Genomic DNA, 25,067 nt, shown 5'->3' with positions numbered 1-25,067 from the left:
TGACCTGGATGGTCCTTTTGACATGGAGCCGGAAAAGAAGCCTGATTTATATCCCCCAGATCCTCATGATAAATGGGCAGCTGTAAAGGGAGAAGTGAGATGGGTGGGGGATGCAGATGTATTGTGTGCTTTCCCTGTGATGTATGTGCTGGATCAAGACCCGCGGTGGGAAGGTCTCTCGTATGCCCTTATCAGGGGTATCGGGCGGACTGTGGCGGACCGTGGACTTGGGGCCCCATATACAACTCATTTGATACAGTCTCTCTGTGATACTCATGTACTAGAAGTTGGCAAATATGTCTATGATTCTATTGACGCTTGGAAACCTTTATAGATATTGCTGGCCACTTCTTCTGACGTAGGCTGGCCACCTGTGTCAGAATGAGTGTGCATTTTGATCAGTATAAAAGCCCAAGCCTCATGCGATGTGAGGGAGGCAGAGCCTCTGTGGGGACGCTCGCTAGGGCTGAGCCTGCCACCTCACACTGCGATGATGCTTGTTGGAGCTGGTTTCCTGATAGTCTTCACAGGGTCCTTGTGCCATGTTCTGTACGTGGGACTCTGTAGTGGGAGTAATGATTGTCTGGATTTTGTGTTTCAAATATTGTTCCAAAAGATGTGTGAAGTGTGCTTGTGGGATCCCATATGCATACGTATGCGTGTGCGTGTGATGAAGGCAGATAGTGTTCTATGTAATTTTTTTTGTTATCGTGTTCATGTAAAAGTTTTTAACAGGTAGTGGTTTAACATTTCAGGCAAGAAAGGGTTAATGCAAAAGTGAGGCTGCTGGCAGGTATTTATGGTTGCTGCTGAAGCAGGCAGGCAGCTGTAGCTGCTGCCGAGCAGGCTGCTGTTTGTAGCCGTGCAAAGCAGGGTGAACAACTTTGAAAAAAAAAAAAAAGAAAGAAAAAGGTACAGTTGCAGAGCACAGGTAGACAAATGCGAATCCAGGTGATAGACTGGAAATCTATTCAGAGAGAGGCTCTGTCAAACAATGATTTTGATTGTTCGCAGGCGTTGCAGGAAAAGATTCTGGCCTTTCCTGTTAAGTACCAGATTAACGCTCAAGGTCAGGCGGTAAATGCTGAAATGTCTCCACTAAATTGGAAATTGCTATCTCAGTTAAGGCAAACGGTTTCTTCTACAGGCATTCAGTCTGAACCCACTAGGCAAATGTTGTCATATATTTGGGGAACAGATTTGCTGTTAATAGAGGATATTAAAAGTATTGTGAAATTAATCCTCACCCCTTCGCAGTTGTTATGGAACATGTATTGGCAGGAAGCCTGTCAAGAGGCGGTTGCAGTTCAGCGAGGCCAGGGAGATCCCCTGATTGGGGTGCAATTACAACACCTGATGGGAATTGGGCAGTTCTCCACTAAGGAGGCTCAAGTCCAGCTAGGTCCAGAATTGTTAAAAAAATCTATGAGACTAGCCTTACGAGCTCTATCACAGATTAAAGATACTAGTGCAGCTCCTGCCTACATGAAAGTGACACAGAAAAAGGACGAGCCTTTCAGTACCTTTGTGGATAGGGTAGCTGATGCTATAAGGAAGTCAGGTACTCCAGAATACATGCATGGTATTTTACTGCATCAGTGTGCAATACAGAACTGTAATGATGCTGTAAGGCACATACTTGTTCAGTTACCTGCAAATGCCACTGTAGAAGAGATGTTAGAACGTATGACATGGGTACCTATGGGGCACCAGGCAATGTTGGTTGAGGCGGTAAAAGCAGTGGGAGAGGCAATTCAAAAAAAAAAAAAAAAAGTCATTTGCAAGTATTAGCAGCCTTGGCACCTTTGCAAGCCACTGGTATAGTCAAGGGTCCTTGATGTTTTATATGTGGTCAAAATGGGCACATGAGAAAAGATTGCCACCACTCGGTTTGGTGCCCTAATTGTCAAATGGATAACCATTGTGCTGCTACCTGTCGACGCAAACAGAACCGGTTGGAAAACAGGCAGCGGAGCGCCACAACCCGTCGCGCGATGATCCCAAGCATGGGTCCTACAGCCCCTGCGCCTCAACGTGTGTATGCAGCAAGTCAAACTCCATTGCCTTGCAACCAGCCACCGCCGACAACCTCGGAATGGACTTGGCAACCATAGTAGACACTACCTTGTAGTTTTTGTCATCAGTGTGACCCTACAGTAGAATTGTATTGTGGTGGTTGTCAGTCTATAAGATGTCTTTGCCAGAGTTGGCTGAAACAAAGACTTTTTGTATAGTCTGTCAAAATAACTTTTATGTAACCCGCTTATAGCGCTTCGGAAATATTTAGCTAATTTTAAAAGTACAGATTTTGAATTACTCGAGTTATTTGAAAATCGAGGTTCGCTTCATAGAGCTGCATATACGTTTGCTTTACAAGCTGCTTCACCATTATAGGACTCATAATTATAGGGGGCTTGTTGCTTTGTTGTGCTTTGCAATGTTGTTCTGCTTGTTTACAATGACTCCTGACTCAGTCCTTATTCCTTCATAAAGAAAAAGGGGGAATTGTGGAGAAGTGGCTAACAGAGAAAGGTCATGTTCCCATCAACGAGCTGACATAGAACATTTGTTTAGAGAATGGTGCAGACTTACTACCACCAGAAAATGAGGAACTGAGGGACATCTGGAGGGAAGCGCCATGCTCTGGCCAATTAAAGACAAGGACACTAACTAATAAACAAGATAAGCACATAAAAATAGAGAATATAAGAGTACACAGTTTAACTGTAAAAATAATGAGCTTACGCAATGCCTTATTTGTGCCAGAACCAATCAAGTGCCTAGTATTTGCATATTCACTGTTATATTAACCGAAGGTAGAAGCCCAATAAACGAATCGTGCTTATTGATCACAATGGTCGTGTTGATTCCTCCCTGCTGCAACACCTGTACACACTTGTGAGGTGGGAAGATGCCAACCTTATGAAGTTCAACCATGACAAGTGCAAGGTCCTACACCTGAGTTGGAGCAATCCCAGGCACAGGTACAGCTTGGACAGAGAAGAGGTTCAGAGTAGCCCTGAGGAGGACTTGGGAGTGTTGGTTGATGAGAAAATTAGTATGAGCCAGCTTCAGTGTGTGCTCACACCCAGAAAGCCAACTGTATCCTGGGCTACATCAAAAGGAGCATGACCAGCAGGTCGAAGGAGGTGATCCTGCCCCTCTACTCTGCTCTCGTGAGACCTCACTTGGGAGTATTGTGTGCAGTTCTGGTGTCCTCAACATAAAAAGGACATGGAACTGTTGGAACAAGATCAGAGGAGGGCCACGAGGATGATCAGGGGACTGGAGCACCTCCCGTATGAAGACAGGCTGAGAAAGTTGGTGCTGTTCAGCCTGGAGAAGAGAAGGCTGCGTGGAGACCTCATAGCAGCCTTCCAGTATCTGAAGGGGGGCTATAGGGATGCTGGGGAGGGACCCTTCATTAGGGACTGTAGTGACAGGACAAGGGGTAATGGGTTCAAACTTAAACAGGGGAAGTTTAGATTGGATATAAGGGAGAAGTTCTTTACTGTGAGGGTGGTGAGGCACTGGAATGAGTTGCCCAGGGAAGTTGTGAATGCTCCATCCCTGGTGGTGTTCAAGGCCAGGTTGGACAGAGCCCTGGGTGAGATGGTTAATGTGAGGTGTCCCTGCCCAAGGCAGGGGTGTTGGAAATTGATTATCTTAAGGTTCTTTCCAACCATAACTATTCTATGATTCTATGATTCTGTTAGTGACAAAGAGATTTGAAAAGACATAGGGTCTATCTGTAATGCTGAGTCAGATGTGATGGAGCTGCTGTGAAAGGTCATTCCAGCCAGGGAAGTATGCAGAACTACATCATACGCAGTAAAATATACTTAGTTGGTAAGAACACTGTGAACACCACAAATTCCAGGGCACACACCTTCTGTGTAGCCATGCAATGATCACAGAACATAGATTCGTTAGGGTTGGATCATCTTGTTCAACCCCTCTGCCGTGGGCAGGCAAGCTTCACACTAGCCCATGCTGCTTAAGATTCCGTCCAGCCTGGCCTTGAAACTGCCAGGGATGGAGCATTTATCACTTCTATGGGAAAACTCTCCCAGTGCCTCACCACCCTCACAGTAAAGAGCTATAAAGAAATGATGTCGCCATAACCTGTCTTCTATGGCCTGTCAGTTCCTACTATCAATTCTGATGACTATTTAAATCGTTGGTAACACATACCACACTTCAGCTCTTCTGAGCAATTTCAGAGGGCTAGAGCTGCCTGTATGTGTTTGCTCCTTCTCCTTTGCTTCGTTTACAGAAGGGATTCACTACCTGCTCGCTTAAACGAGGAGCTCGTTCCTCGCAGGGATGTCCCCGGCCGCCCTCCTACGCTTCACATCAGTCCCACCAGTGACGCGCCAGCAGGAGGCCGCAGGCAGAGGCCAGTCCTGTCCTTTCCCTGTGCCCGGGTTCCCCAGGAACAAAGAAGGCTCGCCCCGGCCAAGCGGCACCCCTACCCCCCCCCCATTTCGCGGCGCGTCTGCAGCGGCCGACAGAACATGGCTCCCTACTGCTCCCCACCAGCTCCCCGGTACGGAAGGGCGCTTCCCACCGGCCAAGTGCGGCGGCGCGGAGGGGGGCGCAACGCCACCGCCCAGCACGGCCGTAGGTGGGCGGGCGGACGGCGCCAGAGGCGGAGTGTGCTGCTCTGCTACCGTGCAGCTGGGGCTGTGGCGGCTGAAGAGCGGGAGGCTTCACCATGACCGCAGCGATTAGGGAGTGGTTTGACCGATTCCTGCACGAGAAGAACCGCATGACCGCCGTGCTCGAGTATATCGAGAGCAAGACCGGTCTCAACCGCGCCTATATTGCCATCGGTGAGCTCCCGCCGCTCAACCCCCAGACCTCCCGGGTCTCCTCAACGACTGAGGTCTGGGGTCGGCGCGTATCGGGTGAGCGGAGCGGCCGATGGCGGTGGCTACGCCCTTCCCGGCCCTCCCCCCCGGCGCCGTGGAGCATGTGGTCGGCTGCCAGCGTTAACGGTTCTCTGCTCTCCTCTCCCGCGCAGCCATCGTCGGGGCAGTGGCCGTGTACCTGGTGGTGGGCTACGGCGCGTCCCTGCTCTGCAACATCATCGGTTTCGGCTACCCCGCCTACGTGTCGTGAGTGTCGCAACTCCTGCTCTGGCCGCTGTGGCGCCGTGTGTTACTCCTGGGGGAGGGAACAAGAGTGGAAAATCCCTGCCGTGCGCTGGGGCGCGGTCTGTCACGGTGGACCACACTCAAAAATGTTTCTCCCGCTCACCCCTTTCCTTTAGAATATATAGGCTCAAGGTGCTGAGTAAAGAACGAGGCTTCTTCCATCTGGCAAGTGCTGTGTAATAAATCAGAGATGGGAGATGTTGGGTCGTTGCTACACTTGAAAACCAGTTCCTGAGGTGCATTATGTTTTCACCTTGAGTTCTCAGCATTGTCACCTTAAGTAAGAAGGTGGATTGCTGTCTCGTAGCTGCTGCTACAGGAGGGAGAACGGTTGGAATGGTAGTTGCTAAAACTCACACTGGTATTTTTAGCAGAGGACACAGGTACGCAGGAAGGTAGTGGTGAGGTGTCAGCATGTATTTGGTATGAAGCACTGGTAACTAATGGACCAGAGATGCGTTAAGGAGTGCTGTTCACTCCAAAACCACCTCGCTGATGAGAAAGTGGAAAGGAAGACGCTGTAGTTCCTCTTGGGGTAAAAGACTTAAGAATACTTCATTTTTCAAAGCCTCCCTAAGATGTTTTTGTTTTAAGAATATCTGGTCTCTTTCAAGGGGCATTACACAGCTGTGAGACCAAAATGTATTTCCTGTTTGGTAAAACCGCAATGGAGTGTGTTCCAGAAGACTTCATAAATGCACTGAATAAAAGCCTGTGTAGCTTGAGAGTTCATAAAATGGAAGTTCTTCCCAGCTACACTGCCATATTGTTGAAACACAGTGCTTGTCTTTGCGTAAATTTAGATGCAGCTCCTGGGTAATACAAACCAGGTTCCTCCATTTCGGGATTTTTTTTTTTTTTTTTTTTCTGTAGACTTTCTTGAAACATGTTCTGGTTGTGGTGCTTAAAACTCAGAAATGCTTTTATAAAATGCTGTTTCAGGTGAGTACTGATTTAGGAGATTATAGGCCAAGAACTCTGGAAAAACTTGGACTTTTTCTGTAATTTCTGTAATGTCATGTTTAGTGAAAAGATTAGTTAAAAGGTGTTTTTTCAGTAAAATTTGAAAGTGAAAATATCAGCCAACAAAGCAGATAGTTGTGTAGGAATTTTATGTTTGTGTGCTATTTTGTCTGATTTAGGTTACTTTTAAACTGACAATTCTTAAAATCTAGTTTAAATTTTTTAATTGGTTTTAAAACTAGTTTGGGATTATATTTTTAAACCTGCAATTATTCAACTACAATGAATAAATTAATAATGAAAGATCTTAGAGCTGTGTAGCCTCAAAGCACATGTCCCTCTGTGTCTTTGTGCCCGCACTGCATCTGCAGGCTTGCAGGCAAAAGCAGCGCATGCTGGAAAACACTACAACACTATGTACCTGCTCTGTACTTGGGAAGGAAGAAAGAGGAGGGATGAAGCCTCACAGACAGCAGCAAATCAAATATGAAGAATGGGGTTTTATCTTCCCTTTTTTTTTTCCTTCCAAATCTGGATTTTGTTGGAAGGTGATTTTAAATGTATCTTAATGCGAAAAGTTACCTCCCAGATGTTAGTATTGTGGAGTGGGATTTTTTTTTTTTGTGGTTGTTTTGGTTGGTTGTTTTTTTCTTAACTAATGGGTGCATTTGCCATTGTCCTTAGCTACAAATTTTAATTAAATAAAAAAACATGATGTTATTTACATAAACAGAACTGTCATAGTAGTCATGTATTTTTTCAATTTGTGCTCAGTTAATGCTTTCCCTTTAGCTGTCCTTTTAATGCTGAAATATTTTGAGGACAAAATTATAATCTTGGATGAAAATCTGATTTAAAATGCATGTGATGTGTTGCATGCCAGTGTCATTCATTGTTCCAGCTCATGAAGCAGCCTGCTAACAGCACAGGTAGGCTTCATCCCCTCTTCTTACTTCTTTCCCAAGTACAGAGCAGGTACATAGTGTTGTAGTGTTTTCCAACATGCTGTGCTTTGCCTGCAAGCCTGCAGATGCAGTGTGGGTGCAGAGAAGACACAGGAGGGCATGTGTCAGTGCATACATTTTATGGTCCAGTTCAGCTTCTCTTTTTTAGGAGTGAGGTGTGTGAACTCAGGATAAGCAGCCCTTGCCAGGCTGTGAGGTGTTAGGGGATCAGTCTGCTATCTCCTGAGGTGGCTTTCAGTTTGGGGTCAAGCATGGGCTGCCTGACCATGAAAAAAAGCAAGAATCCTCTTTGGTGATTACCCTTCTTTGACCACATGAGTTTAATTTTGTTTTGGTCCTGCCATGCTACTGTCCATGCCTATTGTAGGATCTCTATCCTAATGCTGGGCTAAGCTGCAAGGAGATAAAGCTGAATCACCAGAAGTGATTCCTGCTTCCATTCTTGCTTCTCAGGATTCTGTACTGCAATCAAGGTGCTGCCAAGTGATGTCCCCCATGCTTGTCAAGCATTAAGAGCCAAAGCTTAAAGAACACTAGCCAGGGTGGTTTGTTTATTCCTCTCTTCTGTTTGGCCTGTCCCCCTTGAACAGATTGCTGAAGAGCCTGCTACCTGAACTAACTAGTGAGATTTGCTTTCTGTCATTGGGCAGAAAACAGCTTTCAGCTGTTTTCATCAGCTGTGAGCACCCTCAAACGGCTTTTACTGTAAAAGCTGTGGCTTCTGGAAGAGGTCAGGAGTTCTAAACAGAAAGTATTGTGCAGATTGTTAGCTTGATATTTACGCAGGTGTTCTAACAGTGGATCCAAGCCTGAAATGTCTCAGGTACTGAAAAAGAAAAAGCAGACTACTCTTCCCCAGTTAGCTTACTTTCCTCTGTTGTGAGTTAGATCAGTTTATCATTTCCACATTGTCAGTGACTGAATTTAATGTGAAAAGCAACAAAGTACTAGGTCAGGCTTCTATTTAACAGAAACAACATTATGAAGGAGTGGGACAGATGTCTGTTTTCTGCCAGAGAGGTCACCTTTCTGTCCTTACAGTTGTTTAAAATGGCAGACAGCTATCAGATGAGTAACCCTTTAGGCATGTTATAAATCTCTTTTATTAGGATTTTAGTTCTGGGTTGCCTTGGTCACAGTAGTTACTGTTAATCTCAGTGCTTCCCTAAAAGAAAATATATATGGGAAAGAAACCCAGAGAAGGATGCTAAACTCAGATTTCAGCCTGTTTACACATGTGACAAGGGCATTTTTGCAGATGTGCAAGTGTATGCCTGTTCAGCCTTGTATAATTCTCACTGGTTAATGCCTGTTACAGTTTCAGGCAGGCAGAGCTACTATTGCCTTTCTCCTTCCCCCTGTCTATGTTCACCTTCCATTTTGCTTTCTGTAAGTCTTTAGTGGTTTTATGCACAGAGGAGTGTCTTCTCTATCAGTACAGAATCTTTCAAAAAACCTGAGGCTTCTATGCCATGTCACCTGGAAGGGTCCCTAATGTAGGTGAAATTAAGCAGTAGTTTTCAAAGTAAATATGACCTGGCTGTTTCCCAGTAAGTCAGACAGTCTGGATTAAAGTTTGTCATAAAACACGAGTCTTAGTCCCTAAAATTCTGATTAGTGCTATGTGATGGAATAGAATAATTAGTTCTAAGTTGAAATCTATACTTGTTTGCAGGCTTTTGGATTTGCAGTAGACCCATTTTGAAAAGTTTACCACAGATGATAGAAGCAACTCCTTATACTTCTAGTGAGCGTTAAGTGCACAAGGCGATGTGCAGACTAGTAGGACAGAAGAAGTGAGTGTCGGCAGTATATAAATAACATTGCGAATATTTTCACTGCTGCTTCAAAATGTTCAGAGCTAGCTGTTTAAATATAGCTCCACCCATAGCCAGTGGTGGTTAACAGCCTCAAAAAGATGTAAGAGAGAGCACGGAACCAGGAAGGGAGCCTTTGATGACTAAGAAATGTGTGCGAAGGATTGGAAAGTTCAGAAGTGCTGTCATACTGGATTTAAAAATTGCAAAGGTGAAAATAGCTGTGGGCAGTACGATGTCTGAACTTATTACTGGTGTCTTCAGGGTAGAAGAGCAATATAGTGTAGTCATACTTCGGTTAATTTTATGCTGTTAGTTCAGTTTAGCTGAAGAGCAGCATTTATAAACAGGAAACAGTCTAGATTGATTGTAGAGAAGTATAAATGCTTAATTCAAGTCTTTATTTGAATATTGTGGTGTCTTGAGCCTGTCCCCTAGTTCCTTTGTCTGTTCCATACCTCTGAAACAGGAGCACTGCTTTTCTTTGGTCACAGTTGTTTAGAAAATGTTAAGTCATGCCTGTATTTGTGGAGAGCTAGCACAGCACACCTGCCCTCTCTTAGCAAGTTTTGAGGAAAATGCTTAATTTTTCCCCTTATGGAAAATGTTGCATGGTATGGTAATGTTCTCAAGTAATTTTCTAAAGCTGCTGCTTTATAAAAGCAATTTGAGAGATGTAGTGTATCTAACCAGATTAATAATGCTCACTATGAATAGAAGTAGAAAGTTTCCAAATCTGGCCGCATTTACACTGTTTCCTCTCTGGCACCGTTTTCATGGAGCTTCAGACACTAGAAAATATATTTTGACTTTTTATATATGTTCTGCCAAATGAGATCCTCTAAACATACTTCCTTTCTGTCTTTCAGCTTTTTTAGGTTTCAGAGGGCCTTTTAAAAGCTCTCTTATCTGTGGGCTGGACAAGTGATTTGCTCTCCTTTCTAGAGATAGCAAGTGGTTAGATACACAGAGACTCTTAATATTATGATTACTGTAGGAAAATTTTAATTTATCTTCCATGTCCTAAATGTAGGTTAAAAAGTTTTAACGTCTTTGTTTTACAGGTAGATCCACATTTGCATTAAACTCATTGAAAGGTTTGCAGTTTATAATTGATGGAGATAATATTTTTAGGGACTGCAGATATGCTTGATGCATAAATGAAGGCGTTTTACGGACTTTCTTGGTAAAGATACACTGCAGTACTGTACCTTGCACATACTCCTCTCTCTTACTGTATTGACCTCTAGTGACTTGGAGTCAAAAAATAACATTAAAAAAAAGAAAAAAGTGCATGTTTGGTAGTTGCATTTCTTGTTTTGCTGTTTGTTTTGTTTTGGTGATGTGTTCCAGTTACATTTTCAAAGTCTTTCTTCACAGCTGAGACTATCTGTGACGCAGGAGAGCTAGCAACAGCTTGCTGTCCCAAAAGGAAGCCTACTTGTTACTATGCATACAATGAGAAAGATGCACAATTTTAGATGAGCATAACAAGCATTTCCTTCAGCTGTTAGGAAAAGAAATACAGACTTCCAACTGGTGGTCTGTGAATGCTACATAAAATTATTATTTTTTTTTTTTTTTTTAAGAATAATTGCAGAAGTTTGTTGCTGCCCAGCTTAGCAACTGGCACTGCACCCATAAAGGAAATTCTTCAGGTCTCTGCAAACCAGCCTCAACCCAGAGGCAAGTCCTGAGCCTGAAACTTGAATCTCTGTCCTGTTCCCTGATGAGTCAGTAATTAAAATTGTAGGACTTCTGTTTCTAGTTTGAAAAACCTCTTCACATAGTGATTACATGGAAACAGCATTTTAGCAAGACAGGTCTGAAGGCACTGCACCGTAATTTCATGCTTTACTGTACATTTGTATGAATTCAGGCAGTACTATAATTCTTTTGCCCATATTGGAGTAAACAGAAATGAAAACCTGTAGCTGAGCTGTAACAAAATTATGCTTGAACTACAGTCTTCACAGTGCAGTATAGGCTGACAGGAAAATGTAACTCTCTTCTTTCTGTGTTGTTGTAAGCACATAGCAGGGGCCCAGTTTTTTATCATTTGTTTACAACAGTACTGTTTGAATGCTGTGCCTGCACCCTTAACAGGAACAGCTGTGGAGAGGCAACCAAAGCATGTGAAATATTTTTTTCCATGTAACAAAAGTGGCTGTCACTGGTAGAGAAGCATGTTGTGGATCCTTTGCATGTGGCTTTTCCCAAAGCTCCCTTATTACATGCCACTTCTCTTTTTTTTGTCCGTATCTTCAGGAAAGACAACTTGAAAGACTTCTGTTGTACAAGATGGGATTAGACTTCAAAACAGGGTTTTTAGACTCTAGCAGGCAGTGTAGCAGTACTGGTCTAACTGCTGATGTGGACAAGTACAGCCAAGAGTAAAGCTGGCAAAGCTAAGCTTGAGACTACATAGAGAGGTGAGCACTGCTGAAGGCCCCAGTGACTTTCCTTGCACTTGGAGGAAATCCCCTTTCCAGAGAGAGTGCATGGATGGCTTTTCCAGTGGTGGAGAGATGAAGGCTGTTGGAGTTCCTGCTGCACAGCACCACCTGCATTGCCCAGGCTGTGTAGCAGAACAAGCTGGACTGAGGCACTGACGCATGTTAATCCCAGCAAAAACAGCTGTGTGAGTGCATGTTTAGGGGAAGCTGGTTTTAACCTGAGCCAGAACTGGGGAACTAACTCATCACGTGACCCTACACATACTTGTTGCAAAAGATGCAGGCCAAGAACTAGCAGAGAGCAAGGAAATTAAGATTGCTGCTTTTTTTTTGGCAGGAATCTAGTTTTGTGCCGAGTTAACATGCAGTATGTAAGACTCCCTTCCCTGTTGAGCCAAGTGGCATGTGGTCCTTTTGTTCCCTCAGTCTCCGTTTGCTTTGAAGTAATTATCATATTGTCGTATTTGGAGCACCTATCATGTATGTTGTCTTCTAGTAGTATCTGTCCCTGCACAGTGAGCACCCCTTGCTATCCTTCTTGGATTTGTCTGCTGCCATCTTCTGGATACACTAAATTTTGAGAGAGGGGACAAACACTGCAGCAGTTGCATAAGTGCATTTGGCAGGAAAATGTTTTCAGTATCAGCAAATTCATGACTGCTGTCGAAGTCAGTAACGAGAAAGAGAGATGGAAGACTGAAGGCTTTTAACTGATGGGTGAAAATGTGTAAGACAGAACAGTAAAACAAATACAGATATGCAGGTACTTGTTCCACTGAAATGATGCAAGATGTCATGGAGGCAGCCTGCCACAGTGAGTCTGAAATGAGGATGCACCAAACTTGAGGAAGTCTGTTTTGCAGTGGAGTGCTGATGCCACAGAGATGTCTGAACAGATAGCTAGAAGTAAATTATTTTTTAATTACTGCAGTGTGTTGTGAAGAGTTCGGGCAGACCAGTAAGTGTAAGCTCTAGAACTAGAGTTTTTTTAAATGAGGAAAAAAGGGAATTATGCTTGGCTAATAGGGTCACAAATATGCCTGCCTACTCATTTAGTACAGCACTTACTAGAAAAGTTAATGCAGGATGCACAGAATGTTCCAGTCTTCCCTAGCTACAACATGAGCACTGGGTATCATGGAAGCTAATCTATTCTAAAGTTGTAACTTTATTTATACAAGAATCATTATGTACTTTGCAGGATTTGAGCAATCACTTCACATGAGAGTAAAGCAAGAATATTTGGCATCTGTTTATTTCTGGATTCCACATGTGAACTTGGCTCAAAAAAAAAAAAAATCAACAAACAGACCACCCCAAACTCCTAACTGGTGTGCTCATAATACTCTTATTCTGAGAGTATTCTGCATGTGCATTAACTCTAAAAATTATTTGTTATGCCAGAGCTAATTCAGGAGTGTCTCTTCATGTAAAAGAGCTGATTTTTTTGTTGAAATGAGTCAGATGCTTCAAGTGAAAGAATTCAGCTTGGCAACTTACTACTGAAATTGGAGCAGTATCTGTTACTATCAGGTAAGAGGATAAGGTAACTACACTTGATGTAGAGTTCAATTTGACTGATTCTGGGATGCACACAGTCAAAATTGAGCTGGCCCTTGTAGCCATGTAGCTGATATGAGCCCTAGGCTGCTGGGGAGCATCCATTCTTTCTTGCTGGCATTACCAGTTAGTGGAGTTACTGGGGAGCATATCTGGCTAGAAACAAGGTTTTTACTTGGGTCCCCATCTGCACAAGTCGCAGTGCTGATCCACAAAGGCCGTTTCACTGCTGGACAGGCATCTGTTGTTAAAATAACTGAGCTGTGCTGTTTACCATAGAGTTTAGTGGAAAGTGTTCCTAGTGACAGCTTTTACCTCCCAACAGGCATAACTACTGTATGTAATTGTTTGAGACTTTCTTTAAAGTAATCTATAGTTAGTGTGTAAGCACCATATAAAATCCTTTGTGACATGTTGCTACTTCTCACTAGCATGGAATGTAGTCAAATCAGTATTAGAAAAAACTGACAAAAACTAGCAGTATATTTTTTTTTAAATTTGAAGGTACAGGCTATGGCTGCTCCTTCCTTTGTTAGGAAATCTTAATGTTATGCACTAATGAGACTGACTTATTTGTTCTTGCAACACATAACCATTAGAAGAAGGCTGTCCTAAAGCTGGTTGTATTGCCAGAGCCTCTTGATCTGTTATCTTTTCATTTATTGATGGAGATGGCATTTTGAATATCAAGACTGATTGATTCATGGTATAACATGGAAAAGAATAAAATGTTCTTGGTTTGTAGTAACATATATGTTGATATATTGTGCAGAGCAATACACTAGTAACATACAGAATAATTTAAAAGTCTAATTAGGGTTACAAATGGATAAAAAAAACCTAACCCACTATCCATTCAGATACTCTGCACAACTTACTGTACTTGTTCTTGCATAAGGACTGTTTTCTATGACTTAGTATTGAAATAGTGTGTAAGTAGCAAAGGATGGAGGTAACTTTTGCCCTCTTTTTTAACAGGAACATTTTAGATTGAATTTCCACTGGCAGTCTCAGCTGAGGCACACATTTCCCTTTCAGAGACAGAATACTTGAAAAATTCTTGGCTTTCCTTCAGTGAGAACTTTGATTCACTGATGGCCCTGGTATATCCTGGTTTTCCCTTCCTTCCCTCCCACTGATTTGGAGGCAGTCATTGCTAACAAATGCAGTTTGCTCTTCCTTCAGAGCTGACCCTTAGCAGGTGTGATAGGGGGGTGCCACCTGAGCTTGTCCCATGGTGCATACCTGGATCAGACCATTACAGAAAAGGAGGGATATGTGCTGTTTCCTACAGTGTGCAAGAAAGCACCATATGTGGATTTAATGCTGTATACAGATGGTTAAATCAGATGGGGTTTTGGCTAACTGTACTGCTGCTTGTGACTGACCATGAAAGTGTCTTTTTTGTGTATTCCCTCGAAGTAACCACCTTCAGGAGCTAAGGAGAAGATGGTGAACCTTCAAAGAGAGCACACCCATGTCACTGCATTTAGGAACTCTCAAAGGCCATCCATTGTTACAGGAGAGAAAATAACACAGTGATATGCCATCTGCCCTTTGCCACAAAATTGAAGATTCTGAGCTTTTTATGAAAACTTCTTTTTATGATTGATAAGATGACTTAATAATGCTAAAAAAAGTTAAACAATGCTTCCTTGAATCCATGGGTGGCTTTAGATGATGACTGGAAAATAGAAAGACTGTTAGTGGTTTCATTGCAAAGGGTTCTTTCACAAATACCAAGCTAGCATGCTTGTTGTGGTAAAAAGAGCCTTTTGCTGTATGCCTCAAATGGAGATACCAGCAGAACCAGAGAAATTCACCTGATGAACCTACAGCACATTTTTCCTAACATTGAGAAGCTTTGCCATTAGTTCCTTTCTCAATTTATCCACCACTCTAACTTCTGTACTAGTCACTTGCACTTTTTCTTTTCCTCCAGAAATACAAGTTCAGACCTTGAAAATAGATTAATAGCCCTCTGCCTTTCCTCCTGTGTTGTTTTTGTTTTGTTTGTTTGATTGATTTTGGTTTTTGGGGGTTTGGTTTGGGTTGTTTTTGTAGGATCCCCTCACCTGGTGGTATTGAAATACCTGAGAGGCAGGGGCACAGAAATGTGGTTCATAGTGGGCGGGCAGAAGCATTTGAAGTTGGCACTGCCTTTGAGCAGGTTGCCTGTACTACTGTTTCCCAACACTGTGGTGTTAGAACAGCAGTAAGCAGACTTGCTGGTGTCCACCTGTGGAAAACCTGTTCTTCCGGTTGTGCTGATGCACCTCAATAACAGTGCCTTATTGTGCATGATGGGATACGGCAAGGCTTATTGCTTTTCTCATTGCATAACCTTCCTGGCTAGCCACACGCTAATGGAAATAATGCATACGTTAAGTATTGGATCCTCATACTGCATTTCAAAGTAATTCAGTCCAGAGGCTACACAAATTCTCTCATGTGTTTGGTGGGTTTTGCCAGTGCTTTTGCTGCAACATAAGACATGTCATATGATGGATTTTTTTTCTCCTCTTCACCTGCCTCCTCAATTTAGAGATACAGGAACTGACTGATTCAAAGGGTTTCTCAATTCACAGACCAGGAAACATACTCACAGCCAGCCATCTATATGGTTTCTATTTTGTAAACCACCCTAACTCTCAAGTCTTTTTCATGGACTAAAAGAAAACTGCACCTTTGATATATTCCACTGAGGCTGCTTCTGCAACAGTACTGATGGTGTTAAAGGGATAAGTTATAAAAGAATTAAACCTAAATTCATTAAACTCAGTCTACAGATTAATTCTGCAGCATGAGTGGAGAGGACAAATGCTTTTCAATACTCTTAAGATTCATCCTGCCCCTCTACTCTGCTCTTGTGAGACCTCACCTGGAGTATTGTGTGCAGTTCTGGTGTCCTCAACATAAAAAGGACATGGAACTGCTGGAACAAGTCCAGAGGAGGGCCACGAGGATGATCAGGGGACTGGAGCACCTCCTGTATGAAGACAGGCTGAGGAAGTTGGTGCTGTTCAGCCTGGAGAAGAGAAGGCTGCATGGAGACCTCATAGCAGCCTTCCAGTATCTGAAGGGGGTCTATAGGGATGCTGAGGGGGGACTCTTTGTCAGGGACTGTAGTGACAGGACAAGGGGTAATGGGTTAAAACTTAAACAGGGGAAGTTTAGATTGGATATAAGGAGGAAATTCTTTCCTGTTAGGGTGGTGAGACACTGGAATCAGTTGCCCAGGGAGGTTGTGAGTGCTCCATCCCTGGTGGTGTTCAGGGCCAGGTTGGATGAAGCCTTGTGTGGGATGGTTTAGTGTGAGGTGTCCTTGCCCATGGCAGGGGTTTGGAACTAGATGATCTTAAGGTCCTTTCCAACCCTAACTATTCTATGATTCTATATTATTAGGCTTACAGTAGCTAGCATTTCCATCTAAAACTTCTTACATTGCTAATCAGGAATTTCGCAAGTCCAGAGTCTCCGTTTCATTACTTTTACTGAAGGAAGCACATGTATGTCTTTCTTCCAACTTACTATTTTTAGAACTGTATAAACTTGAACTGCGTTTTCCTAACAGCTGGAGAACAAAAAAACCAGTCATTATGCAGGAAGCCCAAGACTTTATTAGGGGTTGCTCCACCCTGATTTTAATGCTGTAGTCTGTATCAGGATTTGCAAGTTCTGTAGGAATGGATTTATAGAGCAAAACAACTGGGGATGCAGATACATCCTCCCTGTACAGGATGGGACTTGCTGTAGGCAAGACCAAGAAGCACTTGGTCTGCAAAAGCTTCTGTTAGAAGTAAAAGTAAACCTTACAGTTTACTTTTTCAAAGCGGAGTCCAGTTCATGTACATTGTAAGTAAAGGTATTTGACATACACTATGGAACACTGAACTAGATTTAAAATTTTTATCTAGATGCTGTCTGCACCAGGAGGTGTGGTCTGCATTCAGATTCCCTAAAGCTTCATTTAAAATCTATTTATTAGAGCTAACACTATAAACAGAGAATAGTATAGACAATCATAAATCCCTGTAGATGCTGGGTACCTCAAGTTGTGCAGCACTGAAGGGATTTCTGATCCAGATGTAGCAACAGACCTCATCTGTAGACAAGGTTACCTCATTTTTATAATACAAGCTATTGCAGGATTTTTCTTTCAAGGCAACAACTCTATTCATCATTCCTAATGTCAAAGAAATAGAATGTTTGCTATTAGATACAGGCAATGCCATGCAGATGGTATAATTACTGGTACCCAGTGGGAGCTGCTGTGGGGATTCTCTTTTGGTGAGCTTACTGGGTTTATCCTGTGATCAGGGAATTTGTGCAGCACAGCACAGGCCTGTAAGCCAGCCTGTATGTGCAGCACAGCCCGGGGATCGCTCAGGTTAACTGTTAACATGGGTCACTAATGCATTGATGTACAATAGTCTTCTGGTCAGGACTGCCAGAATGCATTCAGAACTGAAACTGGTCAAAGATTATCCTGTCTTCTCTATCCTATGAACTGTCTGATAAACAAGGTCATGATGTTCATGGGGTTTTGGGGGTTTTGGTTGGTTGGTTGGATTTTTTTGTTTTGTTTTTTTTTTTTTTTTTTGAGGCGGGGTGGGTTTGGTTTTTGTTTGGTTTGGTTTTTTTTTTTTTTGTTTTGTTTTGGTTTTTTTTTTTATGTTGCAATCACAGAGCCAGAATTAGCTGATGTATAGGGAAAAGCTTTGCTGTTCAGAGATCTTGGGCATACTGTTTTTAATGTAGAGCATACAGAGTAATGAAATTTTGAAGATTGGTATGTAACAATAAAGCTGAGTCATAAAACCTTTACCATTACAGATGAGAATGATGCTGTTGATCTGCTCACTTGTTTTGTTTTTCTTGCAGAATCAAGGCAATTGAAAGCCCCAGCAAAGATGATGACACACAGTGGCTGACTTACTGGGTTGTATATGGTGTTTTCAGCATAGTGGAATTCTTTTCTGATATCTTTCTGTTCTGGTTCCCTTTCTACTACATGATAAAGGTATGTTAATTCGTGTGATCCCTCTTCTAAAATGAGACCTTGGGCATAACTGATTTAATGTCTTCAAGAGTGGATAGATGACAGGAGACTCCCTTGGAATCATTCCTGGGTAAGACTGTATTTTAAGATGCTCGTTACATGTAATTTATCACTAAGAAAGTGATCTGTTTACAACTGGTGGTTTTGAGAGGCAAGAGGGAAAGTTGGGATGGGTGGCAGGGAAAGATCTGCCATGTTGAAAAGGAAAGAAAGGGTGATATGTGACCAAGAAAATTTATATAAACATCTGTTTTGGTACACTTCAAAAGTAGTGAGAATAAATCTCTTAACTGTAAAAATTTTTTTCTTGACTAAGCTGTATAATCAAAATGACTGACTTTGTTCTTAGGCAAGAAAAGGGAAATTTCAATTTTCTCAGTTTCAGAGGAAGTTGGGTTTATGGCTGAGGGATTTCACAAACAAAGGAGAACTAAGTAACATCTTTTGTATATTGGGACAACTTGAATAACTATCAGTAACTGGCCAGGTATTCTTTAACATTAAATAAAATATGTTTCTCAGTTATTAATGAAAGATACCAGCATCAGATAGTTCCGTTTATTTGTTCCATAATACTAAGTTCCAGATAATGGAAAGTTTTGAAAATTGATATCCCATCAGTTTTTGCCTTTATTTTCTCAGATCTTCCCTAATGATACTGCATTAGTTGCTACTTAGAAGTGCCAGATTTTACTGCATGCTAAATGATCTCTCTTAGTTCATTGAAATGTTCCTGGTAGGCATTCTCACTGGTGGACACTTTGAAAAACATTTCTCTGTCCTCCTTAAGTCTTTCAGATCTGACACTATGATCAGACAGTTGAAGAATCTTAAAGCTTACCTAAAACAATAGTAAATTGGCGTAGCAAAATCTTTTGTAGAAGGTGGTTGTTAACCCCGGAAATCAGCAATCCTTTTCAGAGTGACAGCCAGTCAGGATATATCACCAGTTGCAGATATACCATAACTGATTTTCTCTAGGCCAAGGGAAATGATAAATGGCCTTAAACAGAAGTAGCAATCTCCTCAAAAAACAGTAGGTGTTTTCTTCAACTAATGTGTGTCAAAGGGATCAATTTTACTGTGGTGTGCACTGCAGTGAAGACAAAGCCAAAATTTTACAGGTATGACGATCAGTACCTACAGAACATACAATCTCCATATCCCTTATCTGAGGAAGAATAGAACAGAGATATTCCAAAATATCTGGAAGGTTTGCCTGAAGGAGACTGCAGTTTTTGTAACTGAAAAGGGATTTTATTCTATCTTGTTTTCCCCCTTCCTTTTTGTTAAACTCAAATCAGAACCTTTCTTTTAAAATAACCTTTCTTGACTTAGATCACCTTGTAATGGTTCAATAGTCATTTAGGAGTTTCTTGTGTAATACCAAAACAAATATTTGGATGTGGTTTTATCTTTGCAGTTTTACAATGGGCAATTAAAAGTAGGAGGGGAAGAAGAGAAGACAAATGTCTCATTAGGCACAGTGAAAATCTGAAACCATACTGTAATGGAACTAGTTTCTAGGAAATGCTTCTGCACTATGCAGTGTACTGGAAACCTCATATATAAATAAGATTCTGCTTATATTTTTTTTTAATTACTTTCAGAAAGTCTAGCACTTGCATTGAAACATCTCTTTAGCTGCTGTAGATATACTTTGAATGCTGGAAAACTCCTGAAATACAAGATTTAAATAAGTGCTACTGCATTTAAATAAAGACTTTCAAGTTGATTATAGTTTTATTGTAGTTTAAGTTACTAGTTTGGGTTTTGGTACCTAAATTAGCTAATTGTGTGGTAGGTTTTTGTTGTCTTTGTGGGGGTCTTTTTTGTTTTGTTTTTCAGGAGGAGGAATTAAGTTTTCTGCCTCTCTCCCTCTCCTCCCAAAAATGCATGGAAATCCTCAAACATTTAATCATGTCTAACATCAAAACAAAGCACATTTTGGCTGAGGCTGGGATGGTTTTCTTTTTTGAGAAAAGGCGGTCTGTGAAAAGCTGCTCTGCTTTTCTGGAGAGGCTTTTGACATGGAATAATATTGTACTATTTGTATCTGGAAAGAACCGCAATTGCTGAGAAAAAATAATTAATTTTGTTGTAGCTTTATCTTGTAAAGTGTCTCTGTATATGCTTTCAGAGCTTGAGCATGGTTAGTTATGGCACTTCCTGTCCTTTAAATGTTTTGATCATCTTTTCATAATCGTCTTTGTACTGTGTATGATAGTGGAACTGAAACCAAATAAAAGTGCTTCGGTAGTAAAGACAGGTATTCGTAATACATGTAATAGCTGTCTTTCCAATCCCCTCTGTAAGATGCAGAAATACTACCCCACAGACTGTGCTATTCATTGCCAACACCTCCTTGCCTCCTTCCCCCCACCCCCCAAATAAGATGGTGTTATAAAAGGTATACCTAAACTGTACAATCTGAAAGCATTACCCTTGTCTATGTGCCATGTGTAGCATGGATATATCTTTCTCCATCGTCACTTTAGCTCTGAGATGCACACAATCGCATTCTTTCCCCTGCTGCATTTTCAAAGCAGGGAGGCAGAGAGGAGAAAGATACTGTTTTGGCTGGACTTAAGTTATTTCGGGACCTAGACCTTCAGTCAGGTATGTGACGCATAGTTTAGAAGTAGTTAGAGGGACTGATGTTTTGTCTAATCAGGTTTTCACAGAATCATAGAATAGTTAGGCTTGGAAAGGACTTTAAGATAATACAGTTCCAACCTCCCCACCGTGGTCAGGGACATCTAATGCTAAACCCTGTCACCCAGGGCTCTGTCCAACCCAGCCTTGAACACTGACAGGGATGGAGCATTCACAACTTCCCCGGGCAACCCATTCCAGTGCCTCACCACCCTCACAGTAAAGAACTTCTTCCTTATATCCAACCTAAACTTCCCCTGTTTCTTTTAACCCATTACCCCTTGTGCTATCACTACAGTCCCTACTGAAGAGTCCCTCCCCAGCATCCCTATAGCCCCCACTTCAGGTACTGGAAGGCTGCTATGAGGTCTCCACGCAGCCTTCTCTTCTCCAGGTTGAACAGCACCAACTTTCTCAGCCTGTCTTCATACGGGAGGTGCTCCAGTTCCCTCATCATCGTCGTGGCCCTCCTCTGCACTTGCTCCAACAGTTCCATGTCCTTTTTATGTTGAGGACACCAGAACCGCACAGAGTACTCCCAAGTGAGGTCTCACGAGAGCAGAGTAGATGGGCAGGATTACCTCCCTCAGCCTGCTGGTCATGCTCCTTTTGATGCAGCCCAGAATACGGCTGGCTTTCTGGATGTGAGCACACGCTGAAGCTGGCTCATGTTCATTTTCTCATCGACCAGCACCCCCAAGTCCTTCTCCTCAGGGCTGCTCTGAATTTCTCCTCTGGATGGCATCCCTTCCCTCCAGCCTGTCAACCAAACCACACAGCTTGGTGTCATTGGCAAACTTGCTGAGGGCACACTCAATCCCACTGTCCATGTCACCAACAAAGATGTTGAACAAGACTGGTCCCAACACCCATCCCTGAGGGACACCACTTGTTACTGGACTCCAGCTGGACATTGAGCCATTGAGCAGCCAACCGTCCAGTTCTTTATCCACTGAGTGGTCCATCTCTCAAATTGATGTCTCTAAATCTTTTGTGCTTCTGCGTTTAAAAAAGCCCCACAAATTCACTATAGAAGAGAAGGCCTCATAGCAGCCTTCTAGTATCTGAAGGGGGCCTATAAGGATGCTGGGGAGTCACTCTTCATTAGGGACTGTAGTGGTAGTACATGGGGTAACGGGGTAATGGGGTAATGTGTATGCTCCATCCCTGGCAGTGTTCAAGGCTGAGTTGGACAGAGCCTTGGGTGACATTGTTTAGTTCAAGGTGTTCCTACCCATGGTAGGGGGTTGAAACTGCATGACCGTAAGGTCCTTTCCAACCCTATTCTATGACTCTATGACTGATACACGTTACCAGATTAGCTTTACTGCTACAGTCCTCCTCCTTTATCCTATTAGTACCCATGAAATTATTCCAATATAAAGATTCACTGAATGTAACTATACCGATGTGCATACTTATTGTACTGTGACCATAAAAAACAAAGGTGATGATGTACTGTTGTAAATATGCTCAAGTCTGTGGCAGTTAGGAAGGCACACTACACCTTTTCTCCTGCTCATTTCTTCTACTTAGCCAGATGTTCTTCTTCCTTGTAGTGTGGCTTCCTGTTGTGGTGTATGGCTCCAAGTGCTTCCAACGGGGCAGAGTTTCTCTATCATCGAATTATCCAGCCCTTCTTCCTGAAGCATGAAGCTCAGCTTGACAGCGTTGTTAAAGACCTGAAAGACAAGGCTGCAGAGACTGCAGATACCATCGCTAAGGAAGGTGAGGAAAAGACCATTCACTAGTCATATCAAATAGGACAAATTTCCCAGGTCAACTCTAATATTATAGAGTTAGGGGGAAAGATGTAAGAAGATGATACAAACTGTAATGGAAAAGTTAAATTTGGATGAAGATGCTAGGAAAAGAGGATTGTGGTGGATCTTTATAGGAGTGCAGTATGCTAGAATGAATGCAAGATCTGTGAGTGGAGAACATGGCTAATTAGTTTGTGTGTGTTTCCACCATACATACCACTGTTAACATTCTCTACAGAGGTAGGTCCAAACATCCTTAGAAGATACCTTCCGCAAATACAGTTAACTGCTTAAGTTATTGTCGCCTTATTAAGTTACTGTCTTCTGTACTACCAGGTATTTGGAAGATGTTTGGAAGTACAGAAGAGCTGCCAATTGTGTAGTAAAGCAAATCCTTTAACTCCAATAAACAGCAACATGGGAAATGAAGTTTTCCCATCTGTAAGTTTTTGTACTTCTTCCTCTGGAGATCAAAGGATTCTGAGCCCACTCTTAAAGAAATTACTTAGGATTTTATTTGGTAAGAGTAAGCGTTATCACAGCCTGTAGGTTGCTTAATCTTTGCGTTTATTTCCTTGCACTCTATCATGGACCCTCGTACTCAAAAGTGTCTGATAGTTGTATGAATAAGAGAGGGAAGTGTACTAAGTAGCTAAAACAAAGGCTTATTTAGATTTAATTTGAAAGGAAATTTGTAAGGTATTCCAAAGCACTTTTAAGTCTCTGTTCTCCCAAACAATGCATGCAGTCTCATTTCCTCTTACCAACTTAAGCAGGTTTCCTGTCAGTTTTTAAGTGATCTTCCTTTTTCAACTATGCTTGGAAATTTTGCTGCATGACCTTCCTGAATCGTTTGTAGACATCTTAAGTAACAATCTTCTGTGTTGTACATGGGATTTTTCTGTCCTCATTCCATCACTTATTCTTTCTTCTACTTTTTACATATAAAGATTTGCACATACATACATTTTTTAAGACATGCACATAGGTATACATGTACACACACAGAGACTAGCGTTATTCCAGCTCTGTTTCATCATCTTGGTAGTATATTTCTTGCTGTAAACTTGTATGTCCTAAACTTTATGAGAAGCGCTGTGTGACTGACAATGGTTACATCAACAAGTCTGTGCTGTTCATTGTTCTATCATTGCTTATGGTTTATTTTTTTAAATCTTAATATAATTAGTTTTATCACTGTATGTGTATACAAAAGCTGTAATTTTCTCTGTGATGTTTCATTTGTGACTTAAAAGGGTATTTTTTTTTTTTTTTAATTTTTTTTAATGTAGCTCCAGAACACTGAATAAACCACTTAATCTGTTGGCTTCTAAGATTAAACTTGCTTTTATTTTCCTGCAGCCAAGAAAGCAACAGTGAACTTACTGGGTGAAGAAAAGAAGAGCACTTAAGCTATTAACTGGATAAAGCTTCCCTACCACCTCCTTTATGAAGCTTGATGTTTCTGGGAACTGTGGTATACATCTTAATAATATTGCCTTGGAAACATTTTGATATATTAAAAGAATATGTTGTAAGTTTGCTTACCACTTTTCTGTGTCTGACAGAAAGTAATCATTTTTATTTAAAAGCAATGCAGTGGGCAGCATCTGGAGCTTAATGAACATACTTATCTTCATGCAGAAGAAATCTTTCAGTGATCTCTCTCTGCTTTAACATAAATAAAAAGTATATATTCCACAGGCGCTGCACTTTATTTGTCCCTTTGTGTGTAATTACTCATCATACTTCAACTGTGGTGCATCTGGTAACATGAAGCTACTGTTTAAGGAAAATACTAGTCTGAACAGGTCTTCTTGAATATACAGGGAATTTTTATCGGAGATGGCATAATGGATGTTTTCCCCTCCACCAAAGTTGTAAATGATGAAATTACATGTTCTAGGCACCTGATGATAGAAATTACTCACTATTGCATGTTTTGTTGTAACACAGTATTTGGCAAAGTGTGCGTGTTCCTAAATGGATCGATACTAAATACAGGGAAGAATAACTTCATTCAAGTGATCAAGGTTATATTAGTGTGAAATAATTGCCAGAAAGAGCTATTAAATTGCACAGGATTAGCACAAGATAACTAAAGTACACCTCCTTGTCTCTTCTTGATAAATAAATTTGTCTAATAGAGTGCCTCTCAGAATCACTTCCAAAAGCAAAACTACCTTTTGCTAAGGAACAATACTATTCCAAACACTTTTTCCTAAAGTTCTGTTGAAATACAAACTGCCTTGAGTGCCAGTCCCCAGAACCACATCATTAATGGGATGGACTGTGGCCTCCAGGAGCCTTTTCTGCTCATAAAAATCTGCAGTCTCTTCTGACTGTACTAAGAGCAACTTTTCATGACCACTGAAACTTCCTGAACAGAAATGCTTTGTTGCTGCTTGATATATACCTGACCAATCAGTAAGAATGCAACCAAAGTTATTAAGAGAATAAAGGGCTTTTTGCAATCAATAGAAAATATTTTTTATTTTAGATATAAACATGCATTCAATCTTCTACACCGCAGACTTTTCAACAGATTCAGCATGAGTTACTGAAATCTCCCAGTTCTCATCTCCACGCTGAGATTTCTGACACTTCTTAACTCACATAACACACAGAAGGCAGGTTAAAGGTTTTGATACACAAAAAAAGTGATTT

At 41.7% G+C, this 25,067-nt stretch overlaps 1 protein-coding gene across 2 annotated transcripts; it reads left to right on the top strand.

The window, feature by feature from the left end:
• The first annotated feature begins 4,614 nt into the window (after positions 1–4,614).
• Positions 4,615–24,103, top strand: REEP5 (receptor accessory protein 5). 2 transcript variants are annotated; one of them, XR_010608533.1, is made up of 6 exons: positions 4,615–4,835; positions 5,027–5,120; positions 17,805–17,943; positions 22,197–22,365; positions 22,737–22,841; positions 23,763–24,103. XR_010608533.1 is itself a non-coding variant. In XM_065661095.1 (5 exons), the coding sequence occupies exons 1-5, from the start codon at positions 4,718–4,720 to the stop codon at positions 23,810–23,812; spliced, it is 570 nt and encodes a 189-aa protein (XP_065517167.1). In that variant the 5' UTR covers positions 4,620–4,717; the 3' UTR covers positions 23,813–24,103. The 2 variants fall into 2 exon arrangements, 1 of the variants encoding a protein (XP_065517167.1); XM_065661095.1 differs by lacking the exon at positions 22,737–22,841 and having other exon boundaries at positions 4,620–4,835.
• The last annotated feature ends 964 nt before the right edge of the window (positions 24,104–25,067 follow it).

Source organism: Lathamus discolor, chromosome Z (genome assembly GCF_037157495.1).
Source record: "Lathamus discolor isolate bLatDis1 chromosome Z, bLatDis1.hap1, whole genome shotgun sequence".
NCBI lineage: Eukaryota > Metazoa > Chordata > Aves > Psittaciformes > Psittacidae > Lathamus > Lathamus discolor.
Note: the sequence above shows the minus strand (reverse complement) of the source record. Positions and strands in the feature narration are given on the sequence as shown.

Coding starts and splice junctions, on each gene's coding strand:
- REEP5 (XM_065661095.1), top strand. CDS start 4,718: ATGACCGCAGCGATTAGGGAGTGGTTTGACCGATTCCTGCACGAGAAG. Junction 4,836..5,026: donor CCGCGCCTATATTGCCATCG/GTGAGCTCCCGC, acceptor TCTCCCGCGCAG/CCATCGTCGGGGCAGTGGCC. Junction 5,121..17,804: donor GGCTACCCCGCCTACGTGTC/GTGAGTGTCGCA, acceptor TTTTTCTTGCAG/AATCAAGGCAATTGAAAGCC.